This window comes from Brachypodium distachyon, chromosome 2 (assembly GCF_000005505.3).
Source record: "Brachypodium distachyon strain Bd21 chromosome 2, Brachypodium_distachyon_v3.0, whole genome shotgun sequence".
Lineage (NCBI taxonomy): Eukaryota > Viridiplantae > Streptophyta > Magnoliopsida > Poales > Poaceae > Brachypodium > Brachypodium distachyon.
This window is the reverse complement of record NC_016132.3, coordinates 30,841,928-30,869,641: the sequence shown is the minus strand read 5'-3', so window position 1 is coordinate 30,869,641 and position 27,714 is coordinate 30,841,928. Positions and strand designations below refer to the sequence as shown.

Below are 27,714 nucleotides of genomic sequence, written 5' to 3'. Positions count from 1 at the left end.
TAGTCCACACGCAGGTACGCCATGGGTGGAGATGACGTCGCTTTCTTGCCATGTAACGCCAAGGAAAACCGTCGGTTAATTAGTTTCATCATCTCTTTTGTCACGAATGCACACAATCACAAACACCAAAAGGGTACGGTACATAGGTCTACCAACCTAACCGTGGGGCTGGAGCACACGAGTTCGCACGCATGCATACACGCAGTCACACACGCTGACACGCACACACACCATTGTCTGACTTTTACTTGAATATTCCCAAGGCTGTGTAGCACACCGGTTCACCGGAAACAGCCAGCGGCCACCACCAGCGCGGCGGCTGCGGCGCTGTGGACTGGAGGAGGCGGGGCAGAAAATAAAGAAGTGAAGAGGGTTGCAACTTGCAAGAGAGGAGACGCGCTGCGTGCGTTTCTGGCTTGGTGTGCTCGTGAAAGAAGCCCGAGGAGGGAGCGGGCAGGCGTGCGGCTGGGCTGGGCTGGCTGATCGGCCAGTGAAGGTGCGGCCCAGGGAAAGAAGAAACTAAAAGAAAATAGAGAAAGGAAAGATGGGCTGCTGCGGCCCAGAAGAGAAGAGGGAAGGAGAGAAGAAAGGTAGGCCAGCCGTCAAGCCGGTCGAAAAAACTGAGCTTCGGCCCAGAAAATATGAAAAGGCTTTTTCCTTTAATATCCAAAATAAAATACAAACGAGGTCCTGAAATTTTAAGAAAATAAGGTAAATAAAAAACTTGAATTTAAATTTTAGGCCTTGCTAATCTAGGAAACGCGGATGCGGCCAGAAACCAACGTAACCGTGTCGGATACTGCACGGATACAGGGATACGCCCGGATACGGCCAGATACGTATTTTGCCTGTATCACATAATTTCGCGATTTTAAAAAATTAAAATAATTCCCGATACGGCAAAGATACTTGCTGATACGGTCTGGATACGGAAAAGCCACCCCGACTAGAAATAAGCCCAGCCCACGAGAACCACAGGCACGGCCGCTGGACGCCGCCGCCGGACCTCCGTCGCCGGAACTCTGCCGCCGGACCGCCGCCGCTCCTTCCTCTGCAGCTTCCAGGTGATTTATCACCCTTCTTTCCCCTCTTCTCTTCTCCAGTCTCCTTTCTCTAATTCTCTCCTCTCCGGTTCTCCTTTCTCTGATTCTTTCTTCTCTGGTTCTCCTTCTCCTTTCTCTGTCCAGGCCATGGAGGAGTAGAGAGGCCTTATTTGTGCTACTGCTAGTTGCTGCAGTTTTTGACAACCTTAAGTCCTTAATTAGCTATTGGACGTCTGCCTGACTGAGTGACTGTCTGCTGTTATTTTGTGAATTCGTGGCCTTGTGGGTTGTATGAATGTAGGGGTGAACTTGTGATCTTTTGGACCATTGCCTCTTTTTAATGTTAATTGTTTATCTTCTGTATTCAGCCTTTACTTTCTGTATTTTTATTATTTAACATATATATAGAAACGTATCTCCGTATCTATGTTTTTCAAAAACCGGTGTATCGCGGTATCCCCGTATCGCATATCGGATACGTATCAACGTATCCGTGCTTCCTGGTTGCTAATTCAGTTTAACAAAAAACTATGAAATTTCTAATTAAGCTATGATTAATGCAACGAATTTTTCTGATCCTCTCATGCAACAGGGCTGGACTCATGGCATGGTGGCAATAGGAGTAAATATGATAAAAGCAGAGGACATTTTTTCCATGAATGGAATGACACAGACGTGAAGCGCTCTCAACCAAGAGCGAGGCAAGCAACTGTCTTGGCCACCTTTGGGTGGGGTTGGGGGGTGGGGTGGGGGAGGGGGGAACCAATAGCCGAAGTATTATGTGATGTTCTGCAGTGCTTTTAAAAATTCCAACCGTCTATTGAGGTTTATCCAACGGATAGACATAGATGGTAGAGCCAGAGGTACCAAGTTGTTGAGGGTAAAAAACTTACCAGCTTAGCCTTCTGTCTACTGGTCTTCTTCTCCAAATCCCCTATCCCTTGCCGCCATGGCTGATCCGAGCGATATGTCCCTTCTAAAAGCACCGCGGGAGCGACAGCTGCAGGATGGCCTCGAACAGCCTCGTGGTCTTGGCCTCTAAGTTGAACGTCGCCAATGGGCTCACCGACGATCTGTGTACCCATGGCGTGGGCACCCTCTAGGTCATCTGAGAAGTCTTTCATGAACCTTCTCTACAGCATGGTGGTGCCGACAACGATGATGGCCACGGCTGCTAGGTTGAAAATCAACAACAAAAGTACATGATAAAACATAAAATTGCATGATGATTCTTTGAAGACAAAATATTTGGGTCTTTCATTCACATCTTGATATCTCTTCATGTGTATGTGATAAAACCGCAGAAGACTAGACTTGAACAAATTGCACTAGCCACGTGAGTGGTTCGAGAACATAAAATAGTTGAACACTTTATGACTAAAGAGTCTTCCAAAGCAGATTGCTACGCTGATGGTTTGTCACCTAACCGACAGAGAAGAACACCAAAAGAATGAAAGTACAAACTGAAAGAACCAATGACTTCATGGTAGACCGTGATAACTATCCAGTACGGGGATGGAGCCGGAAGACTTTTTTCCCATATGACGTCGCTTCCATTACCAGGACACGAGCCACCTAGCATGCTTGTCTGACCTGTCGGGTTTGCTGTCAAACTCCCTAATTCGGATCATTTTGGGTTGCCACAAAACTTACCCTAAACGTGGCAAACGGATGAACCCTTTTGATTGTGTTCTGTTGAAACCCTATCCCAAAAATGAGTGGTTTCTGAAACATAGTCTTAATCTACAACTGCTTCCACTGTCTAACGCTTGTTTGGCATTGCGGTGGATTATCATAATTTTTTTTTCACCCGCTTTCCAATGCTTTTGTGTTTGGCTAATCAACTTTTCACTACTTCATGTGTATTTTTTCACAATAGATTATAAAATAAGTTCAGCGCAACACAGTTCAGCAATGCCAAACTAAGCCTAAGTATAACAGAGGAAAGGACAGAATTAAACTCAAAAGTACACGCCAACTCCAACGGCAGCTATCAGGACACGCCAAGGGCTAGGATCACGACGCGTGGACGCATACTTCCCCCCTTTTAGGGATTTGTCGTAGTCCTTCCAGTGTGTATAGACCAAACGAGCAACAAAGTTAACAAAAAAAATGAGAATTGATGTTGTGCAAACATTTTGAGATAACATAATGCAGTCATTTAACATTTTGAAATGATGATGTGCATTGCATACATCAACATCGGTATAGATCGGAGTTGTAACGACAGCTTGATTTCATTGATGGACATGGACAGTCACTTGAGGACCCCGGCCGGCACGTGGAACGGCTCCAGCGAGCCCTCGACCAAACCTGCACGGTAGCTTCCATCGTCGACATCATCGTCGTCGCCACATCCTCCGTTGAGCCAGGTAAGGTTCTTGGGGTCCTCCCGCAGCAGCATGGCGTCGTAGCGCGTGCTCGGGAACGCGTCAGCACGGCGGCGCGGCTTGGCGTCAGAGTTGTTTGCCGGCGGCTTCCGAGAGGCGCCGCTTCTCATGGCGCCGGCTGAGGCCGCAACACCGGCTGTACTCCGCTGAGGCGCCGGCTTGTCCTTGTCAACAACACTGGCCTTTCCACCGTTTCTTGGCGATCTCTTGGCAACCAAGCCCCGGGATCCGGACGCGCTCTGATGAGTCTGGGTCCCATCAGGCGTGGACGGGGACTGGCGGCGCCACCGCTCGGCCGCCGCCACTGGCACAGGTCGCGGCTTGACGCTGCTGCTGGGTCGCGAAGCATTATGCGCGGTCTGGCCCGTTGACGTTGACCTTGTGGTCGCGAACCTGGAACGTGCCACGGCGTTGGCACGTCTTGCCATTGCCGCCAGTGCCGGTCGTTGCTCTGTTTCTGACGACGTCACCCTCGTTGACTCGGCGCCTGTCGTGGGAGCACGTGGCCTGGAAGAATTTGACGTCCACCCCAGCTGGTTGACTTTGCTCGGTCGTCGTCGTGCTTTGCTGTCCTTGGTGGCCGGCGTGCGGGGGCTCGTCGCCGTGGAACCGGCCGGCAGCGTCCTCGTAGAGCTCCCGGACGCGATGCTTGCGGCGTTGATCGACGACGACGATGATGCCGCCGACGACAGTGTCCTGACGTGCGACGGGCGACCGTACGACGCCAATGCCGGTGTGTCGGGGGCGGAGCTGCTCCTCGCCAGCCTCGACGCCGTCGGGTTCCGGTTCTCCCGTCGTGCTGTCAGGGAGAGCTGCATTCACAGAACCACTTATCGTTGCAGCAGGAGAAAGAAAGAAAACCCGTGGTTCAAACTTCAAAGAATAGATCGAGGAATAATCACGGTCTGTACCGGCGAATTACTCTTTGCGTGCGAAGCCGATGTAGGTCTTGCTAGCCGGTTCAGCGCCGCCGCTGCGGCCCCGCTCGTCGCCGGAGACGAGACACGCGTTGCCGGCGGAGTAAGAAGCCTATGAATCCACAAGAGAGAAAGAGAGGAACAATGTCAACTTACGGTTGGAATCATCACACTCGTCTTGCCAATGAGATCCATACCAATCATAGTCGTGCTTCCCGATCTCCGCTGACACCAGCAGCTCGCCACTGTCGCCGGCGCTCCGCCTTGCCTTTCCCTTCCGATCGGCCGCTCCTCGCCCTGCATTGTAAAATCAAGAGAGAGAAAAAAATCTCTTCTTGCATCAGCATCAGAGGCACTGAGGCAGGTAAAATGATGCTGTCCTGTCAATTAAGAAGAAGAATTCTGAAGGAATTAATTCGGGATCAGAAAGATAATCTCACCGGTTTGGCCGGAGATAGGAGGGTCAGGGTTGCACTCCCGTAGCCGTAGGGCGGAGAAGAACTCAATGCTCTCATCCTTGGCCGCGGCCCTCCCGCCGCGGAGCAGGAGAAGCCGTGCCGCCGCAGCAGATGCCCATGGCTTTTTCGTCTTCTTCGGATGCGGGTCACAGGGGAGCCTGTTGCTGCTGCTCATTTCTTGTGTGCGGTGTTGCGAAATAATAGATCACCTTCGCCGTGCTTGAGTTGGCAATGGGTAGAACTGGTTTATCTCTATTGTGAAGGATGGCATGAGCAGGGGAGGCAGTTAAGCAACCATGAAATGGAACAACGAAAAAGGATAACTTGAGTCTTGAGAGCTTTCAGGGAGAGCAGGGGAGTATAAAACTATGGATCCGTTGGAATTGTGTGGAGATGCAATTTCCCTAGCTCGTATGGTCGTAGTGGCGTAGTGCAGCTTTTCTAGTCCTGGCTTAGGTCTCTCTTCGATTTGTAGAATAAACGGAGGAAAAAGCATATGAATAGAGAAATTTCCTTTGATTATAGTATTCATCAATTTGATTGAAAAGAAGGAAGGAAAGGAAAAATACAGGAAAGTCTCAAGTGATCCCTGTTCCAAAAGGAAAAATGCAGGATTTTTTGGATTCATTTGGATGAAAAATACGACAAGGGTGTTTGGTGGAGTAACAATATTGGAACTTTATTTTCCACGTTGTTTGACTTAACTTGATTATATTTATTAAGATTCTTGTGTTTTTCCTCTTCCTCCCAATGAAATGATCAAATCTACAAATCTTCATTGTTTTTCAATCATTTGTTTTGCACGTGGATTCTTATCCTATTTCAATGTTTTTCCTGTTCCATGTTCTAAGAATAAAAAAAGCCCTTAAACCACTTGTATCGCCGTTCTTTTTGTTTAGGGGCGTTCTAATTTGGCACTCTCCGGTGCAAGAACGTTTATATAGCCGCTAGGTCTTCTCCCGAAGGAACCGAAGGAAATAGACAAAAAAACTTAGAGCATGTGCAACGTTGGTCAACACAACTGCTAAGAAGTTTTAGCACCAGTTCTACACGCTGCAGCATTCCGGTGCCAAGAATTTTTTGCTAGAACCGCATTAAGTAGAACCATCAGTTCCAAGAGCAGGTTGGCTCACTCTGGTGGAGCCTACGCGCAGCTTTTTCCCCTTCATTCTTTCTCCCCCCACCTTGCTAGAAAATATTTAGTGGTTCCACCAAGAAAAAGCTTATCACATGATACATATTTACTATTCTTTAAGCCATAGTTGCGTTCGGTCATAAGTATGTCCTCACACGTCCGAACGAAAAGACCATCGTAAAAAGACCGGTTCCCATCAGCCATCCAACAGAAAAAAAGGAAACTTCCATGATTCTGCCCCTCAGAAAGAGTATCGAGACCACAAAAAAGAAATTGCATCCCCAGATTATCGCCCAAAACAAGCAATCAGGCACATGTTAATTAGGCAACTACTCAATCGCAGCATGATTTCCAATCGCAGCTAAAATCAATCAATTTAATTAGGCAACAATTAAAACGTGTACCCTAATTGTAACTGCAATCTTAGGCATCTAGCAATCGATGGTTATTTCCTAATCATTCCCGACTCATCGTTCCATAATTTTGGTCGTTGTAATATTTGTGTTTCCATTCCAACACACGGTCACTTAACTAGTTGCACTAGTATTTCAGTTTGTAGAACCGGTGTTTGTGTCAGGTCTATAAAATCAATACATTGGCCTTGCTCTTAGCTCTCTTTTTGTGTGATGGCTCTGTGAAGAGCGTGATAATAACGTGTAAATGTGATTTCCCCGTCAAAAAAAGTGTAAGTGTAACTAGAGACTAATGTCAATGATTAGCAGAAGTAATTCTTGACGACCTTGTATACAGTGCCAAGAGATGCGTCGGTTCAGGGGTGCAAGGAAAGACGTCTGACAAAAAGCAACTAAAATGTATGTGCAGTTACAAGTAGGGATTATACCTTGATAATTAGTTAATTAAATCCTAACAATATCACAGTGAAATTTGGACAAATTTTCCTGTCCTTATCAACAGTATTTTGTCCTGGAAAATATCATGCACACGAATATGCAATAAACATGCAAATACTGGACACACCAAAGACTCCCAAAACAACAATTGATACATTTACCTTATACTCCGTATTTATTTGGGAATTAAACAGATGCCACTTATTTCTGTTGAGAATCAATACATTTACATGCTAACCACATAAGTTCATGTCCGTACATTTTTTTTCTTCCTTATGACCAAATATGAATGATTTTATTCACACTGCACAATCGGTATAGTCGTGCTGTACAGCTTCTGTACTGTAACACACCAGAAATCACATCCCTCTTCACACTTACATACCAGTTTCTCTAGTGTAAATATTGCACCCCAAAAGAAGGCGGCACACATCGCCACAAGCCCACAAATACAACTAGTTCCCCAACCATTCAAAGCAACAGCACAGTCCCCAGCAGAACTTCGAAGGATAGTCCCTTACGAAGACATCCCTGCTGTAGCCAACAACATAGAAACTAAAAGATCGCTTGCGATGAGCCATTGTGACACGAGTTACAGGCACGACTGAAATTATGTGTCTCTCGGAAATGACCCTTGCAGATGGTGGAACTGGCAGCCGGCTAGCAACAACCTCTGAGGAGAACTGGTTCAGTGGGTATGAATCAGCAAAGAAAGCAGGAGTGCACTGGTATGCCTGAATGTTGCATAGTTGCACCCCTTTGGCTCTGTGAAAAACTTCTTCAGGAACAGAAGCAGCTCCTGTTGTTGCACTAACTTTTCTCGCTGATAGCGTCTTCCTGAAAACAGAAGGAATTGCAAGTCAGATCAAGAAAAAAGGCAGCCACTCAAACAACTATGCAAAGTAGTCACTTCGAAATGAAAACAAATACGGAGTAGCAAGATTAATCTTCTTTGGTGCCTAACCGGCATCACTATACCTTGTAACCATGGTGCAAGTATTCATCACCGACCTTAAGCTCATGCTTACAGAGGAAAACAATTGTACAGAGTACAGGCTACTGTGTACTAAATCTCATGATTTTGTAATAAATACTGCATTACTTGTTTGCAGATAAAGCAAGGTTGCGGTATAACCGAAAAACTAGAAGTAAATCATGAGCCAGTCCTGAAAATATGATTTTCTGCAGGTTAAAACACTATAGCTTTGCATCTCGATGCATTGATAGATAGAAAAATGCACATGCTCTGCAAGATTTTATCTATTGAAGTGCCACTAGATACGGGTGCATTCAGCAAATGGAAGACTAACATCTCAGACTAGAGATCAATAAATGTCAAAATGCATATTTATATATGGCCAGCTCTAGGAAAAATCTGAATGAAATTACCATCGAACATGGGCAGTGCTTTGTGCAACAAGGGAACCACAGCCATTACACGTCTTGCATGTTACTAGGCCACGCGATCCACATGCTATACAGGGCAACATTCCTTGACCATTGCACATTCCACATCTGTGACAAAAAAAGACATACAAGCAAAATGAACATCTGCAACAACAGTGGGTATGGGCTAATCTACTTATGTTGTGACAACAAATGAGCTCTTATGACATCTGTATTCTGAATTGAGGTGAATTACATGCTGAAGAACTAATTAAAAGAAAGTGGCAGGACTAACACTGTATCAGATCCATCTTGGCGAGCGAGTAAACCCCTGCCATGACATGCACTGCATCTGGTCATTTGATTTGCCTTGTAAAATCCAGGCTGCTGACCAGCGTTGCAAGTAGGACATGGTATCTCTCCACGGCTCTCACAATCTGTCAGAAACATTATATTATCGATATAAAAACTACTCAAAACCAGAACAGCAATGGTGGATAAATTTTGATATTTACATTTCTCAAATATAAATACTGAACTACCAACTAAGGCTGTAAAAGAAAATTAACACTTATCAAAGGTGTCCTAGCTCCTGACAACTTTACATTAGCAACCACTAGTTAAGGTTCAACTAATAAGAAGAAAAGCAATATTCAAATATGAAGGAAGATCATCCTTTTTATTTCTTCGCCAGTGAGTTTTAGAAGGCAATGACTTGAGCCCAGAACTATTGCAATCAACAAGTATTAATGGACAAAGCTTATAGGTGGCTACATCAGTAAGTAGTTTATATAGAATTTAGGTCTATATAAGAATCAAACAGTCAATAAGTCTGAATGAATCATGCCTATTATTTTTCGACAGATATAGATAGAAAAGATAATAGGTCAAAAAATGACGGGCATTCAATCATGAACTGGAAAACATAGTTCTTGAACATAGCATAAATTTATGACACGATGAATACTACTGGTGCATGACACATAGTATGAGATAGGATATTTGTCACATCCTACACCATATGTACCCAAAAACTGGATGTACTAGTTTCTTCTTCCTAAAGGTTTTTCTTCACCATGAAATTCCAAATGTGAGGTTGCTTTTAGCTCTATAAGATTCTTTACTGTATTGAAGTTGGAGTTGACACTTATCCTCAGTATTTTAAAAAAATAGATACTTTTAAAAGCCATACAGTTGTTCACTGGCTTCAACTCTTATGTTCATGATCCATAGATCATAACGGAGTAATTACTGCCCAGAAGATAGCCAGGACGGTTCAGATTGATTGGGGATGAGCAATTGAGCATAGACTATAAGATAAGGGAGATGAACTGGGAAGACATCAGATAATTCTCAATGCTTAGATAATTTGCATATTTTCTATCTTTATACATAGTCCGATGCCGTCTGGGAACAATAAACATGATTTAAATAAAATAACAAGTGTTTTTCAGAAAACAACTTCTCTAATTCTATCTTTAAGGAATTGAAAAAAATATAATGGGGAAATTGGCCACAAGACACCGTTAGTGGCCTTTGACCAAACACACCGCCTGATTTTGGATTTGCCCAATACCATTACAATTCTTGGGACATTTGCCCAAACACACCGCCAGTCCAAAAACAGAAAGTTGACTTTTTGTATGTGTAGAATTACCATCTTGTGGACTGATATAAGCATGTGTTCTATCTGATATATGCCTGCATTTTTAATCCATGATTTTGTGGACTGTTATGGTTCGAATTGAGGCAAAATGTTGACCAATTTTGTAATGAAACAAATGACCAAAATTGGCACTTACGTACTGACTTTCAGGGCCAATATTTTCATTAGAGAAAATAAAAACTATTCAAAACAGCCATCCCATGCAAAAAAAAAGTCATGAGAAGGCAAAAAGGTCAACTTTCCCTTTTTGGACGGGCGGTGTGTTTCAGCAAATGTCCCAAGAATTGTAATGGCACTGGGCAAATCCACAATCGAGCAGTGTGTTTGGGCAAAGGCTGCAGAATAACAGTGTCCTGTGGCCAATTTCCCCATTCAAAAAATATAATCTATCTCTAACTAATTGATAATTCCAGTGCCACTTTGACACATCTGATGAGCTTGAGAAAAACTTTGGTTGATGCATGTATCTAGACCTGCTGCAAAAATTACAAGGATCTGCGGACAATGTATAATGCAGGATACAGCAGAAAAGAACACAATATACACCATAGCTGTAGATAGGAGTCATAGGACCATTACATGGATGGAAAAGAACTGAGACCTAACTTATGTTTACCGCTAAATTAGATAAGCTAAATAAAGAAGGTATCCGCACCAAGCAAAAGTCAATATAATGTTTTATTTATGGGCTTATGGCTACAATGTAGGAGAACAAATTACGTGATTGCATGATGTTCTAAACAAATATCGTACCTAAGCATTTTTCAGTAACTTCTGAATGAGGAATCTTGACCATTACTTCCTTCTCTGGTACAAAGAGCAGAGGAAACTCAGACCTCAAATCTAGTTCCCATACACCAAGAACAGGACCCTTGTGTCTTCCATCTATTTTCCCACCATCATAAGGTTCCTTTTTAGTTATGATATCCCTTTCCTCGATAAAGGTTTCCAAAGTTCCAACATATACATTGCAGTCCTCAATAGATGTAATTTTCCATGTGCGAGCAGGCCGACTTGCCCAACAGCACCGATGCCCAACATGTTCAATAAGTAGATTCCGGATCTCCACCTCATCTAGTACATCCCTATTAGAAAATTGCAATCATTCATGGACCATTGGTTGGTATTTGAGGAAAGCAAGCATTGCAGAGAACATAAATGGGACAAAAGGAAAATAATAATGGGGAGGCAATAATAGTATAATTGTTTTTGCCTTCAGAGAAAAATAGGCGTAATGCACAATCATATAATACATTGCATCTCAGTTCTTACTGCTCGTTTCCAGGTGTTCTCCTTTTGTCCGAGGGCATTTACTATCTTGATACATTACCAAAATCATATTCGCATGGGCATTGCCTCTTCTTGATCATTCTTACAATGTGCATGATTGTTAGATACTCCCTCCGTCCCGAAAAGATTGGCGCCGGCGGTCTTTTTGCAAAAACGCCACTCCCATTTCTTCTAATCAACCCTCGCTACGTCTCTTTACATACCCCTTTGTTTCTTTCTTTTTTTTATTTCGTCTCCCCTCCCCTCTGCCCTCTCGTCTTCCTCCCGACCCCGAGACGCCGCTCCCCTCCCGACCCCGAGCGTCTCGGCTCGCCGACGCCACGCTCCACCTCTCCTCCCAGCTCGCCTCCCCTCCCCTCCCTGCTCGCCTCTCGCCTCCGCCTCTCCTCCCAGCTCAACTCCCCTCCCAGCTCGCCTCCGCACGCTCCCTCTCGCCAAGAATCGCCGGTGACAAAGGATGCCAAGAATCGCCAGAACCGGTGGCGGCGAGGCCGGATCCGGTGGCGGTGAGGCCGGATCTAGAGGCAGAGAGGACGGTCCGGCGGCGGTGATGACGGATCCGGCGGCGACGACGGTGTCTTCGAAGGTTAGTTCTTTATCACTGTTGGTCTCTGTTCTTGTCTTGTTTCTTTCCTTCTTGTTGTCCTGTTCGACGATTGTTGCGGCCGGGTGCTTTTGCTTGCCGTTGCCGTTGGCCCTTGAACGAGTTTCTTTTTCTCGTCCCGTGTTAACAGGACAACGCCGGAGGCCGAGACGGCGGCATCGGCGGGTCGATGTTCGCGGACGGCGCGATGGCGGGGGACGCGGAGGCCCAGAATGACAGCCGGTCGGGGAGCGACCACCTGGACGCCATCTCCGGCGTCGGAGACGACGACGACGCCGAGCCCAGCAACCCCCGCAAGCGGAAGAAGCGTAAAAGCCCCGCTCATAGCCCGTGCCCGCATCCTTCTCTCCCTCCGCCTTTTTTCTCTTGTCATCTCATGCATGGATTCGTCCGCGTTGTGTAGGCTGTTCAAGGAGTGCCCCCACCTAGACGAGAAGCAGCACGCCGAGCTCAGCAGGAGGCTTTCCCTAGATGCACGGCAGGTCAAGTTCTGGTTCCAGAACCGTCGCACCCAGATGAAGGTAAATTGCTTGCGAGGAATCGAACCATTTTCATTTAGTTTTCCAGCCAGTACATATAGGTGGCTTTGTGCAAATTACTGACACGGCTTCTCTCCGTGCCAAGACGCAACTGGAGCGGCACGAGAACACGCTGCTGAAGCAGGAGAATGACAAGCTGTGTGGCAGCACCTACGCATTGAGAACGCACGGCTCAAGGATGAACTCAACCGAGTCTGTGCCCTTGCCACCAAGTTCCTTGGCAAACCTGTATCCCTCATGTCACCGCTCCAGCTGCAGCCACACCTGTCAATGCAGACTTTGAGGAGTATCACTTCTTCCTGCCGGGTATTGGCATGAAGCCTGCTGGGTTTGTTTCTGAGGCCTCGAGGGAGTCCGGCCTGGTCATCATCGACAACAGCGTTGCACTTGTAGAGACCCTTATGGACGAGGTTCGAACCCATACCACCTTTTCTCTTTATAAGTTTGATCCTATTTATAGAAGAGTTTTATTATGCTGATTTTGCTATTGCTCCATTCATTTCACAGAGACGGTGGTCTGACATGTTCTCGTGCATGATTGCCAAGGCCACAATCCTCGAGGAGGTTTCTACCGGCATTGCCGGAAGCAGAAATGGCTCGTTGCTGCTGGTTAGTGCCTAATTATCCCCAATGTTCATCACATGCATGGAGTGTATAACATGTGACCTCTGACTTGTTAGCTTCGCTTGTGTTTCTTGCAACAGATGAAGGCTGAACTACAGGTGCTCTCACCTTTGGTCCCCATCAGGGAGGTTATATTTCTCAGGTTTTGCAAGCAGCTGGCTGAAGGTGCCTGGGCAGTAGTGGATGTATCTATTGATGGATTGATGAGAGATCAAAATTCTGCTACAACATCCAAAGCTGCAAATTTGAAGTGCAGGAGGCTACCTTCTGGCTGTGTCATGCAAGACACTCCCAATGGCTTCTGCAAGGTAATATCCAGTTACATTGTTACAAACTTTATGTTTCAAATAGCTCACTCAGATTCTCTTAGGCCTGCCCTTCTAAAATAAATAATATCTGGGACTATAAATTAGGGCTATCTGCCACATTAGTGCAAAGAAATGTAGGCATATTCAAAGCTAATGGAGCTGTCACTGTAGTTTGGAACTGGGACTCTTACATCAAAGTAACTGGTCAAAGTTTACCCCGAAGCATTAGAAGTAACCATGTTTGTTACTCCGCACTACCATTGTGTCTTCTCTCAGAACTTGGGGACAGCAGCGTTGTTTTCGAGAGTGTTTTGTTTAATCTTGTTGATTAGTTTATGATGTGATTTGGTGATGCCCATGCAACATAGTGCTAAAAATGATCTACTCCTTCTGCTTAGAATCATCTACTTGAACACCATCTACAGGAGTACAAGATCTACTCCATATCTGGAATCCATATCAAGATAAGTACTCCTACTGTATTCTATCTTTTCTGATTGCTAGGAGTATACTGTATATATGCTGATTGCTGTATACTGTTGTGTTGATTAGCTTTGCCGATTACTCCATATCTGTTTTAGATTAGCTTTGCTGTATACTCATTGCAAAATTGTTCTTGTGCCAAGAATGATGTTGTTCTTGTGCTAAGAGCAAAATTGTTCTTGTGCTAAGAGCAACATTGTTCATGTGCTATTTTTTCTTTTCTATTCTCTCTCCTCTCTTCTCTGATCTGAACCTGAACCTGAAAGAATGATGTTGTTCTTGTGCCAAGAATGAAGTTGTTCTTGTGCCAAGAACAACATTGTTCTTGTGCTAAGAACAACATTGTTCTTGTGCCAAGAATGAAGTTCCCTGAATAAATTCTCTTCTTAATCTCTCTTCTCTCTTCTCTCTTGCTGTAGTTGAATCTAACTTAAACCTGAACTTACATTTTAACTGAACCTGAATCTAACTTTAACTGAACATGGTACAGCAGCTTCTCATCTCTTCTCTTCTCAGTCTAACTTAAACATGAACTTAAATCTACTCCCTCTGTCCCGAAAAGATTGGCGCAGCCTCCTTCACAAGTGAATTTGACATTTAAGTCCAACAGTTTCAAATACAACAACAATGACAACAATCTGGTGTATCCTCTCCTCTCAATTCAGCAACAATGACAACAATCTGGTCTATCCCCTCCTCTCAATTCAGCAACAATGACAACAATCTGGTCTATCCTCTCCTCTCAATTCGCCAAGTTCCTTTACAAAAGCCCAGACTCCAATTTTTCCATCAAAGGTACAATAACCATGCTCATTAAACCTCGGTCTTGCTACCGCACACAGAAACATTACCTTCCCAATGCTATTTTTGTTGTGTATAGTGTGCAGTGGTTCTGTCTCTTCAGGATATAGATAGAATGTGCGCTTCTTCTTTGTTAAATCAAACCACTTTTCATCTATATGAACAATTTGCTGCATGTCAATGAAACTAGGATTTGCATCTCCTAATGTAGTCTCATCCAACATTGAAATGCAAAATTTAAGTCTCTTGATTTTATTTTCTGGCTTTAGCGTTGGTTTTAGGCTGCTTGTATGACGGCTTATATTACCCCATTGGAGTCTCCTGAACGGTGTAGAACAGCTACATTGCAGTTCCCTTGCTAGAGCCCTAATGGTGCCTCTTTTGCTAAGTGGAATTGTAGGTATGCTAGATAGATTGAGGTCAGCCCTCTTCTGTCCACATCTGCCCTTCTTTTTAAGTGAAACATCCACTTGTTGACCCCTTGCAATCTGATCTTGAGCTTCTTTCCAAATTCTCTGAATTGTTCTCACACTTGTATTCAAAAGTCGAGCAACAAGTACTTTATCTTTCAACTCTACCTGTCGATCGTTGCTGAGTGCTTTTAATGCGATATAAGCTGCAAATCTATGTTCATTTGGGAGATCTTTCCCTTTTTGCTGCTCTAAACCTGCAAAATTAGAACAATCTAATGTTATCTGTGTTTTTTGTTTTTCATAACCGCATGAACAAGTCGAAACAGCTGGAGCACAAAAGTGGATCTACAAGTAGAGAAAGCTGGAGCACAAACAGATAAGTTCTCTTTACCTGCTCCATCTTCTTCTTGCTCTATAGTTTCAACATTGAATTGAGCATCTGCTTCTTGCTGTACAGTTTCATCATTGATTTGCATATATGCTTCATGTACAGTTTCAGCATTGTATTGGAAATCTGCTTCATGTTCAGTTTCATCATTGATTTGCACATATGCTTCATGTACAGTTTCAGCATTGTATTGGAAATCTGCTTCTTGATTCTGTATAGCTTCAGCATTAAGTTCAGCATTGAGTAAATTTGCTTGCCTCTGAACACTTTGAGCTTTGAATTGTGCTGCATGTAAATTTGCTTCTTTCTGTACAGCTTCAGCATTGAATTGTACTCCTACACCATTTAAATGGGCTTGATTCTGTATAGCTTCAGCATTAAGTCTGACATTGAGTAAATTTGCTTGCCTCTGAACACTTTGAGCTTTGAATTGTGCTGCATGTAAATGTGCTTCTTTCTGTACAGCTTCAGCATTGAATTGTACTCCTACACCATGTAAATGTGCTTGATTCTGTATAGCTTCAGCATTAAGTTCAGCATTGAGTAAATTTGCTTGTCTCTGAACACTTTGAGCTTTCAATTGTACTGCATGTAACTGTGCTTGTTTCTGTACAGCGGCACCAGCGAAGGCAGAGGAAAAGCTCTGCCGCAGATGTGGGATGGTGGCATGCCCAGCGAAGGCAGATGCAGAGCTCTGCCTGAGATGGAGGAAGGCGGAGGAGGCCACGAAGGCAGAGGCAGAGCTCTGCCTCAGATGCGAGAAGGTAGAGGTGATTTTCCTTGGGCGACGGCGGCGTGCGACGGCATCGGGCAGCGGGCGACGGCATGCGAGAGGTGATCCCAGTGATGATGTTGATCCCAGCTGAGTATGTTTATCCCAGTGATGATGTTGATCCCAGGTGAGTATGATGATCCCTGTGATGATGTTGATCCAGTGAATTGGCGGCTGTAGCTTCTGTGATTTGATCCCAGTGAATTGGCGGTAGCTTCTGTGATTTGATCCCAGTGATGATGTTGATCCCAGTGAATTGGCGGCTGTAGCTTCTGTGATTTGAACTTGCGGCTGTACTCTTGTTTTGTGGGATTTGATCTTGCTGTTGTTGCCTTCACTGGGATCGTGATTGGATTTGATTGCTGCTGTTGCCTTCACTGGATCGTGATCTGACGGAGTTGATTTTGCTGCTGTTGCCTTCACTGGGATCGTGATCTGAGGGATTTGATCTTGCTGCTGTTGCCTTCACTGGGATTGTGATCTGAGGGATTTGATTGCTGCAGTTGCCTTCACTGGATCGTGATCTGAGGGAGTCGATTTTGCTGCCTGTTGCCTAAACTGGGATCATGATCTGAGGGATTTGATCTTGCTATTGCCTAAAATGGGATCGAGATCTGGGGGATTTGATTTTGCTGCCTATTGCCTAAACTGGGATCGAGATCTGAGGGATTTGATCTTGCTGTTGCCTAAAATGGGATCGAGATCTGAGGGATTTTAGCTGTTGTTGCCTTTCCTGGGAACGTGATCTGAGGGATTTCGCCGCTGTTGCCTTTCCTGGGATCGTGGTCTGTGTTGATTGATTTGTTGTTGAGGTCGTAAATGTAATTATTTGAAACTGTTGGACTTAAATGTAAAGTTCACTTGTGAAGGAGGCTGTGCCAATCTTTTCGGGACGGAGGGAGTACTAGATAGAGCTGATGGCCTGTCTAGTTACATCATTAAGCACCAACCCACGAACTCAAGTAGAGCTGATGGCCTGTCTAGTTACATCATTAAGCACCAACCCACGAACATTGAGTTCGCAAGACAAAATGATTACTGTTCTACTCCCTCCTTTTCACAAAGGTTGGCGTATTTTGTTTCGTTAGGACAAGCCTTTGACTAAGAATTACTTTATGAATATGTCACTTGTATGAAATCAGATCATGATTATTAGCAAGAACTTTTAAAGACGAATCTATTGATATAAATTTCATTTGTGAAAAAACATATATTAATAGAGTTATTATCATTGGTCAAAACTTTGTCTTAACGAAACAAAATACGCCAACCTTTGTGAAATGGAGGGAGTATTTGATAATGTCAATACTATCTCTCGAACCATAACTAGAGAGGCGCTGGCAGACATGTAGAGATGCGCTAGGCCACAATCACCAGACAATTGTACGGGTGTAGTAACATCCTATTACACTAGTTTAACTAATTGCCGGAGTATTCAGAGCTGAACCCAGAACATAACAAAATGTATTAATCTCTGATCACTCTACGAGTTGGAATGTGATGCATTCTCACATTACAAATGAGAAAGTTTAAGCACCATGGTCCATCATCGCTAATGCGACAGTTTCTTCCCGTAATTCGGCAATCGGCAACTAATTGGCCAAGCTCTAGTTACAGCGAAGACACATGAGAGTGAAACATAGGGCGCAACGCAATTTTGATATGAACCACTCACCTCGTGACGCCCTGAGAAGGCTGGTAATCACCACCATACGGGTACGGGCCTCCAGGAACGATCGCCAAACCTTGTGGCGTTCGAACCCAGTAGTTAGATACGATTATTATGACATACAAATGGTAGAGATGAAGTACTACGGACGAATTACCATGGGGATGCGGGGGAGTGGGAGCAGGCGACGGGGATTGGTAGAGGACGGCGCTATGGATGGACGGGGGGTAGACATCCTGGTTGTTGGGATCCGGGGCCGGGGGGTAGTGGTTGGAGGAGAAGGAGGCGGCAGACTTGACCTCGGCAGCGCTGACCTCCGGCCCCCCGCCGCCCCACCCTCCCCCGCCTCCGCGTAGCGCCGACGAGCTGCTCCGCCCCAGGTGCTGGTACTGCTGCTGGTGCTCCGCTGCTGAAACAAAATCCCACCGAAAGGGATGAGTTGAGAGATGAGATCAGACGAGTGGTTTGGTTGGCGGATGGAGAACCTGGCGCGGAGGCGGATGAGATGAGAGGGCGCCGCTGCTCTTCGCCCTCGCGTTCGGCCTCCATGGTCATGGATGGTGAAGCCGATTCGATTCGATCCGGCTGAATTGGTGGATTGACCGCGAGTGGAGGCCGGAGGGAGATGATTGAGGTTATGAAAACAGTCTTGCAGCCTTCGTCGCGAAGGAAACAAGTCGAGTTCTCGAAGCGCTGCCGGGCACTGCTTCCTCCCTCCCTCGCAAATTGCTATCCAACGTGGAAGGGGCCCACAACAAGAAGACAATTGTATACTCAGAATTATCCGTGCAAAACCTTGGTTCGGTTAAAAATTGTAAACTATCGCCGTACTATCGAATCGAGCGGGTGGAAAAGAAAAAATTTGACAGCGGAACGATTCAAAGAAAAGAAAGAAATTTTTTGTGGGAATTTAGCTAGCCATATGACGATTTTCGTACGAATCTTCGTACGATGGTCAGATTCCTTGCCGATACTTTATTAGCCTTCTTTCACATAAACCTCTGCCTTCACGTGTGTAGTTTGGAAGTAGTGTCAGGTTGCTGTCCGGCCCAGTCATACAGTATATGATAGATATGATAAGATATCATCATTGTCGTGCAAACCCCTAACCGAGGTCGCCATCGCTCGAGGTAGCCGAACAGGTAACTGTGGAACCATGAGGAAGCTCAACCTCGTATATTGTGAAAGAAAGAGAAAATAGAAACGATGCCGCTACAGTGCGAGACGTACTCGTGAGCGGGGGTTTGGGGATGGCAACAAAGGTAGGTGGACGAATAGGACAGCGTCTACGATATGTGTATGCAGAAACATATGACTATTTTGAGTCAACGCATGTATGAAGAGGCGTACCACAACCATGAGGCCATCACTGTCACAACCGTAAACTAAGATACTACTTACTTCCGGATTTATAAGACATCTATTGGGTTTTCTGTCAAATTTTTACCAACAATTATACAAATAATATTTAAAATATGTATATAAAAGTTATAACATTAGAAAGAATTTTCCAATACAACTCAAACAGTATCTTTTTTGTTGGTACAATAAACTCATATAACTAATGTAATTTTTGGTCAAAATTATGTGCGAGCCTTACATAGCCGGACGGAGGGAGTATAATATACTCCCCCATGCATTTATAGAGTCCTCTCTTTTCTAAATTTACAATTCAAGATTACAAGGGTTCTCTCACATGTCTATCTTAACTACATGAATTAATTCGTTTAAAAAACTATATTTTTTTTTGTTTTCCATTTCAACATTAATTCCCTTACATGCAGCGAGTCAGTTCTGATTTGATACTGCTCACTCCGTTTCATAATTCTTGTCGAAATATTACATGTATCTAGACATTTTTTTAAAATAGATACATCCATATTTGAGCAAACTGAAGACAAGAATTATGAAATGGAGGGAGTAGCGTTTTGTTTTCATATCAACATTTCATCTCGATAGGTACTGATATTTTCAATGTTTAATATAATATTTATTTTTTCTTTCTATTATGTCTTCTTTATGCCTTTTCAAAAGGGGTCTGGAGTAGCGTAAAAAAAGCGGCGTGCACACGTTCGGTAGTTAAGCCGGCTGCCGAACGTTCGTGTTTTCGTAGTTCAACTGTGTCGCGTGATGGCATGAACCGTGCGGTCGCAGCACAGTCCCTGCGGCGACCGAGCCACGGAGTTGCCGGTTTCGCAAAAACCAAACCCGTGGGCGCCGCTTTCTGCCATGCCTTCCTATATCTCCTCCTCCGCCCCCGTCGCTCGTGGGTTCCTCCGCCACCGATTCCACTCTCCCGTGATCCGGCGGCTCGCCGCTTCCGATCGGAGCCCCCCAACTCGGACCCGTCCCGTCGGTCGAATTGGGAGGTTTCTTGGAGGCGCTTCAGCCGACGAATTGAGGTACGTAATTCACTTATGCCCCTAGCCTCAAGCATTGGTTTCTTGCTTAAAGCTTGGATCTTTCCTGGATTAATTGTCGGGGTTGGGCGTTACGGGCGTGTGTGATATTGGATGCGCCTGATCCAAATCTTGTTGTCGTAGCATGAGGGAAAGATGCGTTTTGTCTGTCCGGTTTGTTTGTTCAATTTGTGAACTTCTCTATCCAGCCGTGTTAAACGTGACCTCCTTCTGTTGCAGGTTGGGAGCTTCTGCAGTTGCGTGCAGGCATCGTGAATATTTTTTTGCTGGACTGGGCCGGGTGTTGAGATGATTTGTTCGTGAATTTGGCACTCCCGCCAGTGCCCTGATTAAGCCCGGGGCTCAGGAACGTGCCGACCATCTAAAGTACGAGTAACCATGGGAAGACGTGCCGGAGTGGTTTTAGTTTTCCTGCTCTTCATCCTCATTGGGGAAGTGTCGGCCGTTGCTGAGACCGAGATTGGTGATGTGCGCTTAGCACGAGAGGCACCGCATGGGAAGCTAGAGGCTGCTGCTAGGAAGGATGGATTGAAGAGTGGCAGGGTGTCAGTGTCTACTATTGCATGGTCTACGCTTGCGATGGCCGCGGCAACCGGGTTGGGAGCATTGCCATTCTTTTTCCTGGAGCTAGAAGCCCAATGGGCGGGCCTTTGCAATGGGCTGGCAGCCGGGGTGATGATGGCTGCAAGCTTCGATCTTGTGCAGGAAGGGCAGATGTATGGCAGTGGGAGCTGGGTTGTTTTCGGGATTTTGAGTGGAGGGATCTTTATTTGGCTTTGCAAGAAGGTAAATTATAGTTCCCGCTTGTTGGATTTTATTGATATCATCGACCAGTTACATCAAGCAATTTCATCTCCAGATATACAATCACAACTCAATGGCTTTAAACTTGGTATAACTAGTAATGAGTGTCTTAGAAATACATGCAGTTCTTAGGTTCATTCATATGGTATCTATGATATGTGCTGTAGCTAAATAAAAGCTCTTAAAAGGCTTTCTTCTGGCCAAGTATCTGTGAGCATACTTATAGTTTAGCAGTGTGCAGCCTACTTATATAACCTTGGGCCCATGAATTTTTAGTTGTGAGTGTCAAGTCTCAAGCTCAGACAATTGAAGAAAGTGCAACAATTAAGTTAACTGGATATGCCAATGAAGGAATTAAACAAAATCACTAGGTTCATTTGAACATGGTACCCATTATATCAGTCTAGACCAGTAGCTCATATGTAGACTGGTCAGATTATCTAAAAGCTTAAACATCAATGCATGTATGGTATGTATATTATTGGGCCTGCTCAGTATTGTGAATTCCACTTGGGTGATCTTCCATGTAACTGCATTCAGCATCATATCAGCTTAGTTTGGTAGCTTTGTTTTCAGGATTAGTCAATATATTCCCTTCTATGCATTCTTTATTGCTTGTATGATTGATTGTCTTATATCATTTCATTGACCACAGCTTCTTGAGCAATATGGAGAAGTAAGCATGCTGGATATAAAAGGTGCAGATGCAAGTAAAGTTATTCTTGTTGTTGGAATAATGACACTTCATTCTTTTGGTGAGGGCTCTGGTGTGGGTGTTTCCTTTGCTGGCTCAAAAGGATTCTCTCAAGGTCTCCTAGTTACTATAGCTATAGCAGTGCACAACATACCTGAGGGCCTAGCTGTAAGCATGGTACTGTCATCTAGGGGTGTGTCACCCCAGAAGGCAATGCTATGGAGTATCATAACATCTTTACCACAGGTACACTTCTTTTTTTAATCCTTGACTGGAAATATGAAATAGTAACATGGATAAATAATTAAATATACTATTCTCATTCTTGAGATGGTGATGGAAAATCCATCAACCTTGGAGTTATAATAGTTCATTTCTTAACCAGAAGAGTAACAATAAATTCCGTATTTCCTTTTGTTTATTTGCAATAGTTAGGAGCTAGAATGGGAAACTTTTTTGTAAATTAACTACTCCGCTCCTTTAGTATGTTTGTTTTTGTGTCCACTTGTGATGCTCTTGTGTTTGATTGTTCAAAGACTGTGTTGGTCTACGCATGTGTGCTTGCAAAGTGGTGGAAAATTAAAGCCCCCATGTAAAGTCGCCAATTTGCCATGCACTCTTAATGTGCATACTCGTATGAATTGTACAGTGATTAGCTTTGTCCTGTGTGGTTTTTAATTTTAGACTTCTAGTGACTTCACATGTTTTTGAATTTAGAGAAATACCATAGTGGCTCATACTGGTTGGCTCCTTGGTCAGTACTATTATTTTAGTACTGGCAGTTCCTTGCCATGTCCTTTCCTTTCTGCGGACATTGTAGTTCTCTAGGGCAAGTGTGTTACATACTAGTTTGGTAACCCGTAACTAGTCTCCAAGCTCAAAAGGTTCCTCCGAGCTCATGCCTGATATATAGAAACAAACAACCAGTAGCATTTATTCGAGATAAATCAGCACTTACGAGGAAGACCTTGTGGAAATGAGCTCTGTATGAATGCCAAATGGCACTACAATCACCATTTAATATTATAAAAATAGCATTACCTTTGAATATTCTGTTAATAAGGACTGCCTCTTCTGTTTTAGAGTACTAGTGCAACCCTTTCTTAGTGTTACATTGTTAAGAATATGATCATATGCAATGACTTTCCAAGTTGGTTCAACTTTACATTTTGGTGGTACATCCATTTCCTTAGACTCTGATGACCCTGCTTTCATTTTCCTTGGTAGTATAGCCAATTGTTGCTGTTCCTGCATTCCTTTGTGCTGATGCATTTCAAAAGGTGCTTCCCTTCTGTACTGGTTTTGCTGCGGGGTGCATGATATGGATTGTTATTGCAGAGGTTCTTCCTGATGCTTTTAAGGTGATTACCCTGTTCATCTCGTACCAGGAACTGTAAATGATGGAAGTCTGTTTTGATCATGTCATAATGCAGTTCTGAGTAACTCTTATGTTGCTTGCAGGAAGCCACTCCATCTCAAGTTGCCTCCGCCGGAACGCTTGCTGTTGCTTTTATGGAAACATTAGGTACTGTGCTTCAGGGATTCACTGATGGCCAAGGGTAAGTTTCCTGTTAATATTTTCGGGATCTTACTTGGATCAGTATAACTTTCAACTGATGCTGTTGATTTGTTCTGCACGGAAGATACATCAGGCTTTTTGGTATCACTTGTATTTGGACTTGGTCCACTTTTTGGAGGAATTATACTTGTTGCATTCTCGCTTGCCTTCAGCATGCCGCACCCTCTTCTTACTGGTGTAGCATCTGGCATAGCCTTCCGTCTTGCTGCATGGAGGCCATTACAACTAATAATATCAACAAAGATGGGTATATTCACCACTTTAATCCTCCTGATAGGAGGTTCCATCTTCTACCATGTCGCCACAGCAAGCATCCTTAGGGTTGTTAACCGCAAGAGATCCTCTGTTAATGTCATTACATCGTCCTCTGGACTCTCTGTTAGTGTCCTGACACTACAGTCGCTCCTTGCGTGTGGCTCCGTCATCCTTCATGCCTATGCCGAAGGGCTTGCACTCGGTGTCGCAGCACGCAAGGCATATGGTCTAGGCCGTTACATGGTTCTTCCAGTCTCCTTGCACGGTCTACCACGTGGTGCTGCTGTCGCGAGCTGTGTATACGGCACCACTGATAGCTGGCGTGGAGCCTTGGCAGCTGCAGCTCTGACTGGGCTCGCAGGACCAAGCGCCGCCATCAGTGCGATCCTTGCGAAGATGGACTACGATGGACTGGACTACTGGATGGTAATTGCATGCGGAGCTTTGATCCCAGGTTTTGGTCGTGTCTTGAGACGATCAATGCGGCTAGACATGCGGAAGAGTGTATGTGGGCTCCTGATAGGTTTTGGTTTTGCATCTGTATGTTTGATGTCAACCAGATTCATCTGCTTGCACACTCCTTACTGCAACTCAGCTCCAGAAGCTGTCACATGATTCTTATGCTGCTGTTGAAGTAACAAATGTAACATCAATGTAATGACATGGCAATACAGATCAGATGTAAGATTATTGCCTTGAGGCTGAGGGATCTCCTTGCATGAACAAAGTCAAAGGACAACCGGCATTATACAGAAAAAACCCCTGCAATAGTCTTATAAAATTATACTCCCTCCGTCCCATATTAAGTGACTTAAATTTGCCTAAATATGAATGCATCTGTGTCCAAAATGCGTCTGGATACATGTCGCTTAATATGGGACGGAGGGAGTACTAGCATTACTATCACACAACAGAAAATTAGTTAGTGTGGATCTTTGCAAAGGTGGATAAACTCAAAGCCACCGGATGAGCACAGATAGCCCTAACTAAAATGAGACTAGTCTCAGTCAGATGAGCACAGATAGCCTAAATATGAGACTTGGCTCGATATATTGAAGAACGTGGTGTTGGATCACGCAAAATCTAATCCTTAACCTAAGAGACCCAGCAGTTTGTAGTCCATACTCAAAGTCTGAAAATAGCATCGTTAAGCACCAACTCAACCTGTATTCTCGGACTCATTCAATCAAAGTCACATCTTTTTGATGCGTGGGGATTTTTCCAAAGTCATATCTTGACAGAATTTTGTAAGATGCAAGATTTGCTGCAGTACAGTAGAGACCAAGAATTCCACTGTCGGTGTCTACTACTCCAAATCAAAACCAGAGTAGTACAATGCATATACTGTACCTGCTGCTGACTTGCTGTGGCGATGAATGAATTCATGCATGTTGTCTCCTGGATCGGATGCGCGACGTAGAAGCCGCATTGCACGTAATTAAACCTATTTTCTGGAATCCGTGTTAAACCCCAGCTGTTTTTGAGAGCTCATTTGGTTTGAAAAATTCTCAAAAGATTTTTAGATCAATTTAATCCTTACAGCTCGTTTAGCATCCATCCTTTCATTTCATTAGATAAATCCAAGTTTTGATAGAATTTTATTTTGTTGAATTTGAATTCCGGGTTCAAAAGTCATGTTTGCCTATCACATGGATTGTTTAGGATGAGAGACAATTCCAGAGAAATGAGAGCTTTTAGAAAGGCACTATGGTTAGTTATAATACATGGAATTTGAGATTGAATTCCTGCGACCAATTCCGTGCCAACCAAACAAGTTGGTTTCTGGAATTCAAAATGAATTCAGAATTCTAGGTCAAAATGATGGATACCAAATGGGCTGTTATGAATTTTTTTAAAGTGTAGCATTTCATTTCATATGAATAGAGGTGCTGGATCCTAATGATCGTGTCCAAATTGGCATAATTCTTAAGAACTCTAAGCATTATGTGAGACCTCATAAAAAATTATGATGATTAGAGTGTGCATGACATTTCAATTCTCTACCTTTTCTATTCCTGCGATTTCAAAATCTTGTGAACCAAATAAGTCCTAAATGTTATTACTTCGGTTCAGTACTACTCCCTCCGTACAACAAAAGATGTCTCAAATTTGTTAAAATTTAGATGTATCTAGACATGACTTAGTGTATAGATGCATCCAAATTTAGTTAAAACTAAGACATCCTTGGTTAGACAGAGAAACTATGTCCATGGTCCAAGCTAATCCCCAAGCCAGAGACAACCACGCAGCTGATGCTGATGCACAGCTGAGCCGACGGCCTCCTGCACAACAAAATTCCTCTTCGGAGGATGTGTGGGTTTTTTTTCTTCCAAAAGGGGCCGACTCCGACCTCTGCATCAGAAAATATTCGACGTGGGCATCTTCTATATTCCTCTTTTTTTCCTTAAAATTTTCCGCACAATTGATTTCTTTGTAAACTGGGTTAGAATTAAACTGTTCGACAACTCATTGATTCTAATTCTTCTTGTTTCTATATCATTTTTCGACTATAGATTTGGGAGGTTTTCCCCATTTCCTTCCGATCTACCATTTTGGGTTCCACATATATAGGCCCAATGATGGTGGTTTAATTTTCTTCAAGAAGCACAAGGAACGACTGATCCTATTACATTTTAATGACAAAGACATTAATTGATTGTCTCATGGCTTTATCCAAACCATAGTCCAACATGGTTCTTACTACCTTCATTCATAAATGTAAGAAGTACTAACTTTGACTAAGTTTGTCGAAAAACTTAGTCAAAGTTAAGTTTGACGTGAAACAAAGTGCATTTTGCTGACATGACACCCTTTTAATGATGAAACTGTCTCTTATACTAGTGACCGTCTTTTCACAAAAACCGACACAAAGACATTAACTCACTCTCACAAAGCTATTAAATAATTGATACTTTAGATACCACTTAAGAACGGTGCTCCCAACGCGGTGATCTGTACCGTATCTAAAAACTGCCGAGAAGAAAAAAAAGACCTGGCAATGCAATTAAGAAGATAGAGAGATGAGTAGTATCGTAATATTGATACGATTCTTGTTGCTAACCGAAACGCAATAAATAAATGCTAGGCTCTTTCTTCCTTTCTCTAAGCATAAATATAGGGAGATCACTGTACAAAGAATCCTCACATTGATCAAGCACGGTACAATTCTTTAATCGTTAAAAATAGAATGATAAGATACGAGCCTTGGAGAAAATCATATCTGTAGTCACATTTTAATGCAATTAGATACTGTTTTAGATAGAAAGCACTGAAAGTGCCCTAACACCCCGTTTGGATGTATGTATTCAGTTCCAGAATTTGGAATTGGAATTGATACCTTCAATTCTTTTGTTTGGATGTAGAGGTGGAACATGGTGAACCTCAGGCCTTTGACCCTCCTTAGTTCAAACAAATGAACTAGTTTTTCAAAAAGTTATGTCATTTTAAAAACTTTAGTTCATTTGGTTGAACCAAGGAGGGTCAAAGGGTATCCTGAGAGTCACAAAGTTGCAGCTCTGTTTGGATGGTCCAAGAATTTGGCATCGGAATTTGCCTCCAATTTCAACCGGTACCACATTACACTGCGAACGTCCTCAGCAAATTCTGACCCCCGTCGCTCGGTTTTGGGTTGAATAAGCCCTCTTCCACGCACCTACCCACGTGCACCCACTTACCGGTTCGCTGGCTCTAAACACAACAAGGAAACAAGTGCCGAACCAACGAGGAGAATAGACTGCAGGGCCTTCATGACCACTGTCGCTGGAGCTCCCCCGGCGCCTTCCATCAACGCACCGCCGCCGCGGCGAGCTTCCCCGGAGCACTGCCACCTCTTCCTCTGTGGCACTTGTACCTCTCCATCAAGGACCACAGTTGCCCCCAAAGAATCCCTTGCAGAGCTCCGTCCTCGTTCTTCCCCGGATCCGGCCCGCCCGTCGCTATCCTGTCCCCTCTCGCTGAACCGCCAGCCTGCTACAACCTTGTGCCCACCTGCGGCCGCCCCGCTCTCTCCTGCTGCCGCCCCGTTCTTCACCGGATCCACCGTCTCTGGCCTAGCCCGGTGCCACACCTCCCTTCCCTTCTCTTTCAATCGATGGTGGACATGAGCCCATGAGATTTCCCTTTCCTCTTTGATTTTTGTGTTAGATGGAGACTTTGTGCTGTGTGGAGAAATTTCTGGTTGTAAAGTGGTATATAAGCATTCTATTGTTTGTACTTTACAATGGTC

General features: G+C 44.1%; 3 protein-coding genes and 1 long non-coding RNA gene across 6 annotated transcripts; 2 read left to right on the top strand and 2 right to left on the bottom strand.

Annotated features, from left to right (window-relative positions):
- The first annotated feature begins 910 nt into the window (after nucleotides 1-910).
- Nucleotides 911-1,410, top strand: LOC112271006. Its single transcript, XR_002963781.1, has 2 exons — nucleotides 911-1,064; nucleotides 1,188-1,410. It is a non-coding gene; the product is annotated as an uncharacterized LOC112271006 (long non-coding RNA).
- A 1,706-nt stretch (nucleotides 1,411-3,116) lies between these two features.
- Nucleotides 3,117-5,271, bottom strand: LOC112271002 (mucin-1-like). The gene is made up of 4 exons (XM_024459856.1): nucleotides 4,791-5,271; nucleotides 4,548-4,647; nucleotides 4,345-4,462; nucleotides 3,117-4,245 (listed from the first exon to the last, which is right to left on the bottom strand). Exons 1-4 carry the CDS (start codon nucleotides 4,981-4,983, stop codon nucleotides 3,301-3,303), a joined length of 1,356 nt encoding a protein of 451 aa, XP_024315624.1. The 5' UTR covers nucleotides 4,984-5,271; the 3' UTR covers nucleotides 3,117-3,300.
- Nucleotides 5,272-6,942: 1,671 nt separating this feature from the next.
- On the bottom strand, nucleotides 6,943-18,440 carry LOC100831950 (protein SSUH2 homolog). Of its 3 annotated transcripts, XM_024460122.1 has the most exons (8): nucleotides 18,223-18,382; nucleotides 17,895-18,143; nucleotides 17,744-17,813; nucleotides 13,168-13,204; nucleotides 10,600-10,931; nucleotides 8,476-8,617; nucleotides 8,184-8,309; nucleotides 6,943-7,631 (listed from the first exon to the last, which is right to left on the bottom strand). In XM_024460122.1, the coding sequence occupies exons 2-8, from the start codon at nucleotides 17,970-17,972 to the stop codon at nucleotides 7,250-7,252; spliced, it is 1,167 nt and encodes a 388-aa protein (XP_024315890.1). In that variant the 5' UTR covers nucleotides 17,973-18,143; nucleotides 18,223-18,382; the 3' UTR covers nucleotides 6,943-7,249. The 3 variants fall into 3 exon arrangements, with proteins under 3 accessions (XP_024315890.1, XP_010231568.1, XP_003568695.1); XM_010233266.3 differs by lacking the exon at nucleotides 13,168-13,204 and having other exon boundaries at nucleotides 18,223-18,440; XM_003568647.4 differs by lacking the exon at nucleotides 13,168-13,204 and having other exon boundaries at nucleotides 17,895-18,146; nucleotides 18,223-18,439.
- Nucleotides 18,441-19,853: 1,413 nt separating this feature from the next.
- On the top strand, nucleotides 19,854-24,248 carry LOC100831641 (putative zinc transporter At3g08650). Its single transcript, XM_024460123.1, has 6 exons — nucleotides 19,854-20,139; nucleotides 20,377-20,943; nucleotides 21,617-21,901; nucleotides 22,888-23,016; nucleotides 23,117-23,213; nucleotides 23,290-24,248. The coding sequence occupies exons 2-6, from the start codon at nucleotides 20,536-20,538 to the stop codon at nucleotides 24,102-24,104; spliced, it is 1,734 nt and encodes a 577-aa protein (XP_024315891.1). The 5' UTR covers nucleotides 19,854-20,139; nucleotides 20,377-20,535; the 3' UTR covers nucleotides 24,105-24,248.
- Nucleotides 24,249-27,714: the final 3,466 nt, after the last annotated feature.

What these genes read in the sequence shown, in the direction of transcription:
- LOC112271002 (XM_024459856.1), bottom strand. Translation starts at nt 4,983, where the DNA reads ATGAGCAGCAGCAACAGGCTCCCCTGTGACCCGCATCCGAAGAAGACG. An exon ending in GGGAAGCACGACTATGATTG is followed by an intron (nt 4,463 to 4,547) that starts GTATGGATCTCA and finishes GTGGATTCATAG; the next exon opens with GCTTCTTACTCCGCCGGCAA. An exon ending in ACGCAAAGAGTAATTCGCCG is followed by an intron (nt 4,246 to 4,344) that starts GTACAGACCGTG and finishes CTGTGAATGCAG; the next exon opens with CTCTCCCTGACAGCACGACG.
- LOC100831950 (XM_003568647.4), bottom strand. Translation starts at nt 18,292, where the DNA reads ATGACCATGGAGGCCGAACGCGAGGGCGAAGAGCAGCGGCGCCCTCTC. An exon ending in CACTCCCCCGCATCCCCATG is followed by an intron (nt 17,814 to 17,894) that starts GTAATTCGTCCG and finishes GAACGCCACAAG; the next exon opens with GTTTGGCGATCGTTCCTGGA. An exon ending in AGCACTGCCCATGTTCGATG is followed by an intron (nt 7,632 to 8,183) that starts GTAATTTCATTC and finishes TTCTGTTTTCAG; the next exon opens with GAAGACGCTATCAGCGAGAA.
- LOC100831641 (XM_024460123.1), top strand. Translation starts at nt 20,536, where the DNA reads ATGGGAAGACGTGCCGGAGTGGTTTTAGTTTTCCTGCTCTTCATCCTC. An exon ending in TTATTTGGCTTTGCAAGAAG is followed by an intron (nt 20,944 to 21,616) that starts GTAAATTATAGT and finishes CATTGACCACAG; the next exon opens with CTTCTTGAGCAATATGGAGA. An exon ending in GGGATTCACTGATGGCCAAG is followed by an intron (nt 23,214 to 23,289) that starts GGTAAGTTTCCT and finishes TTGATTTGTTCT; the next exon opens with GCACGGAAGATACATCAGGC.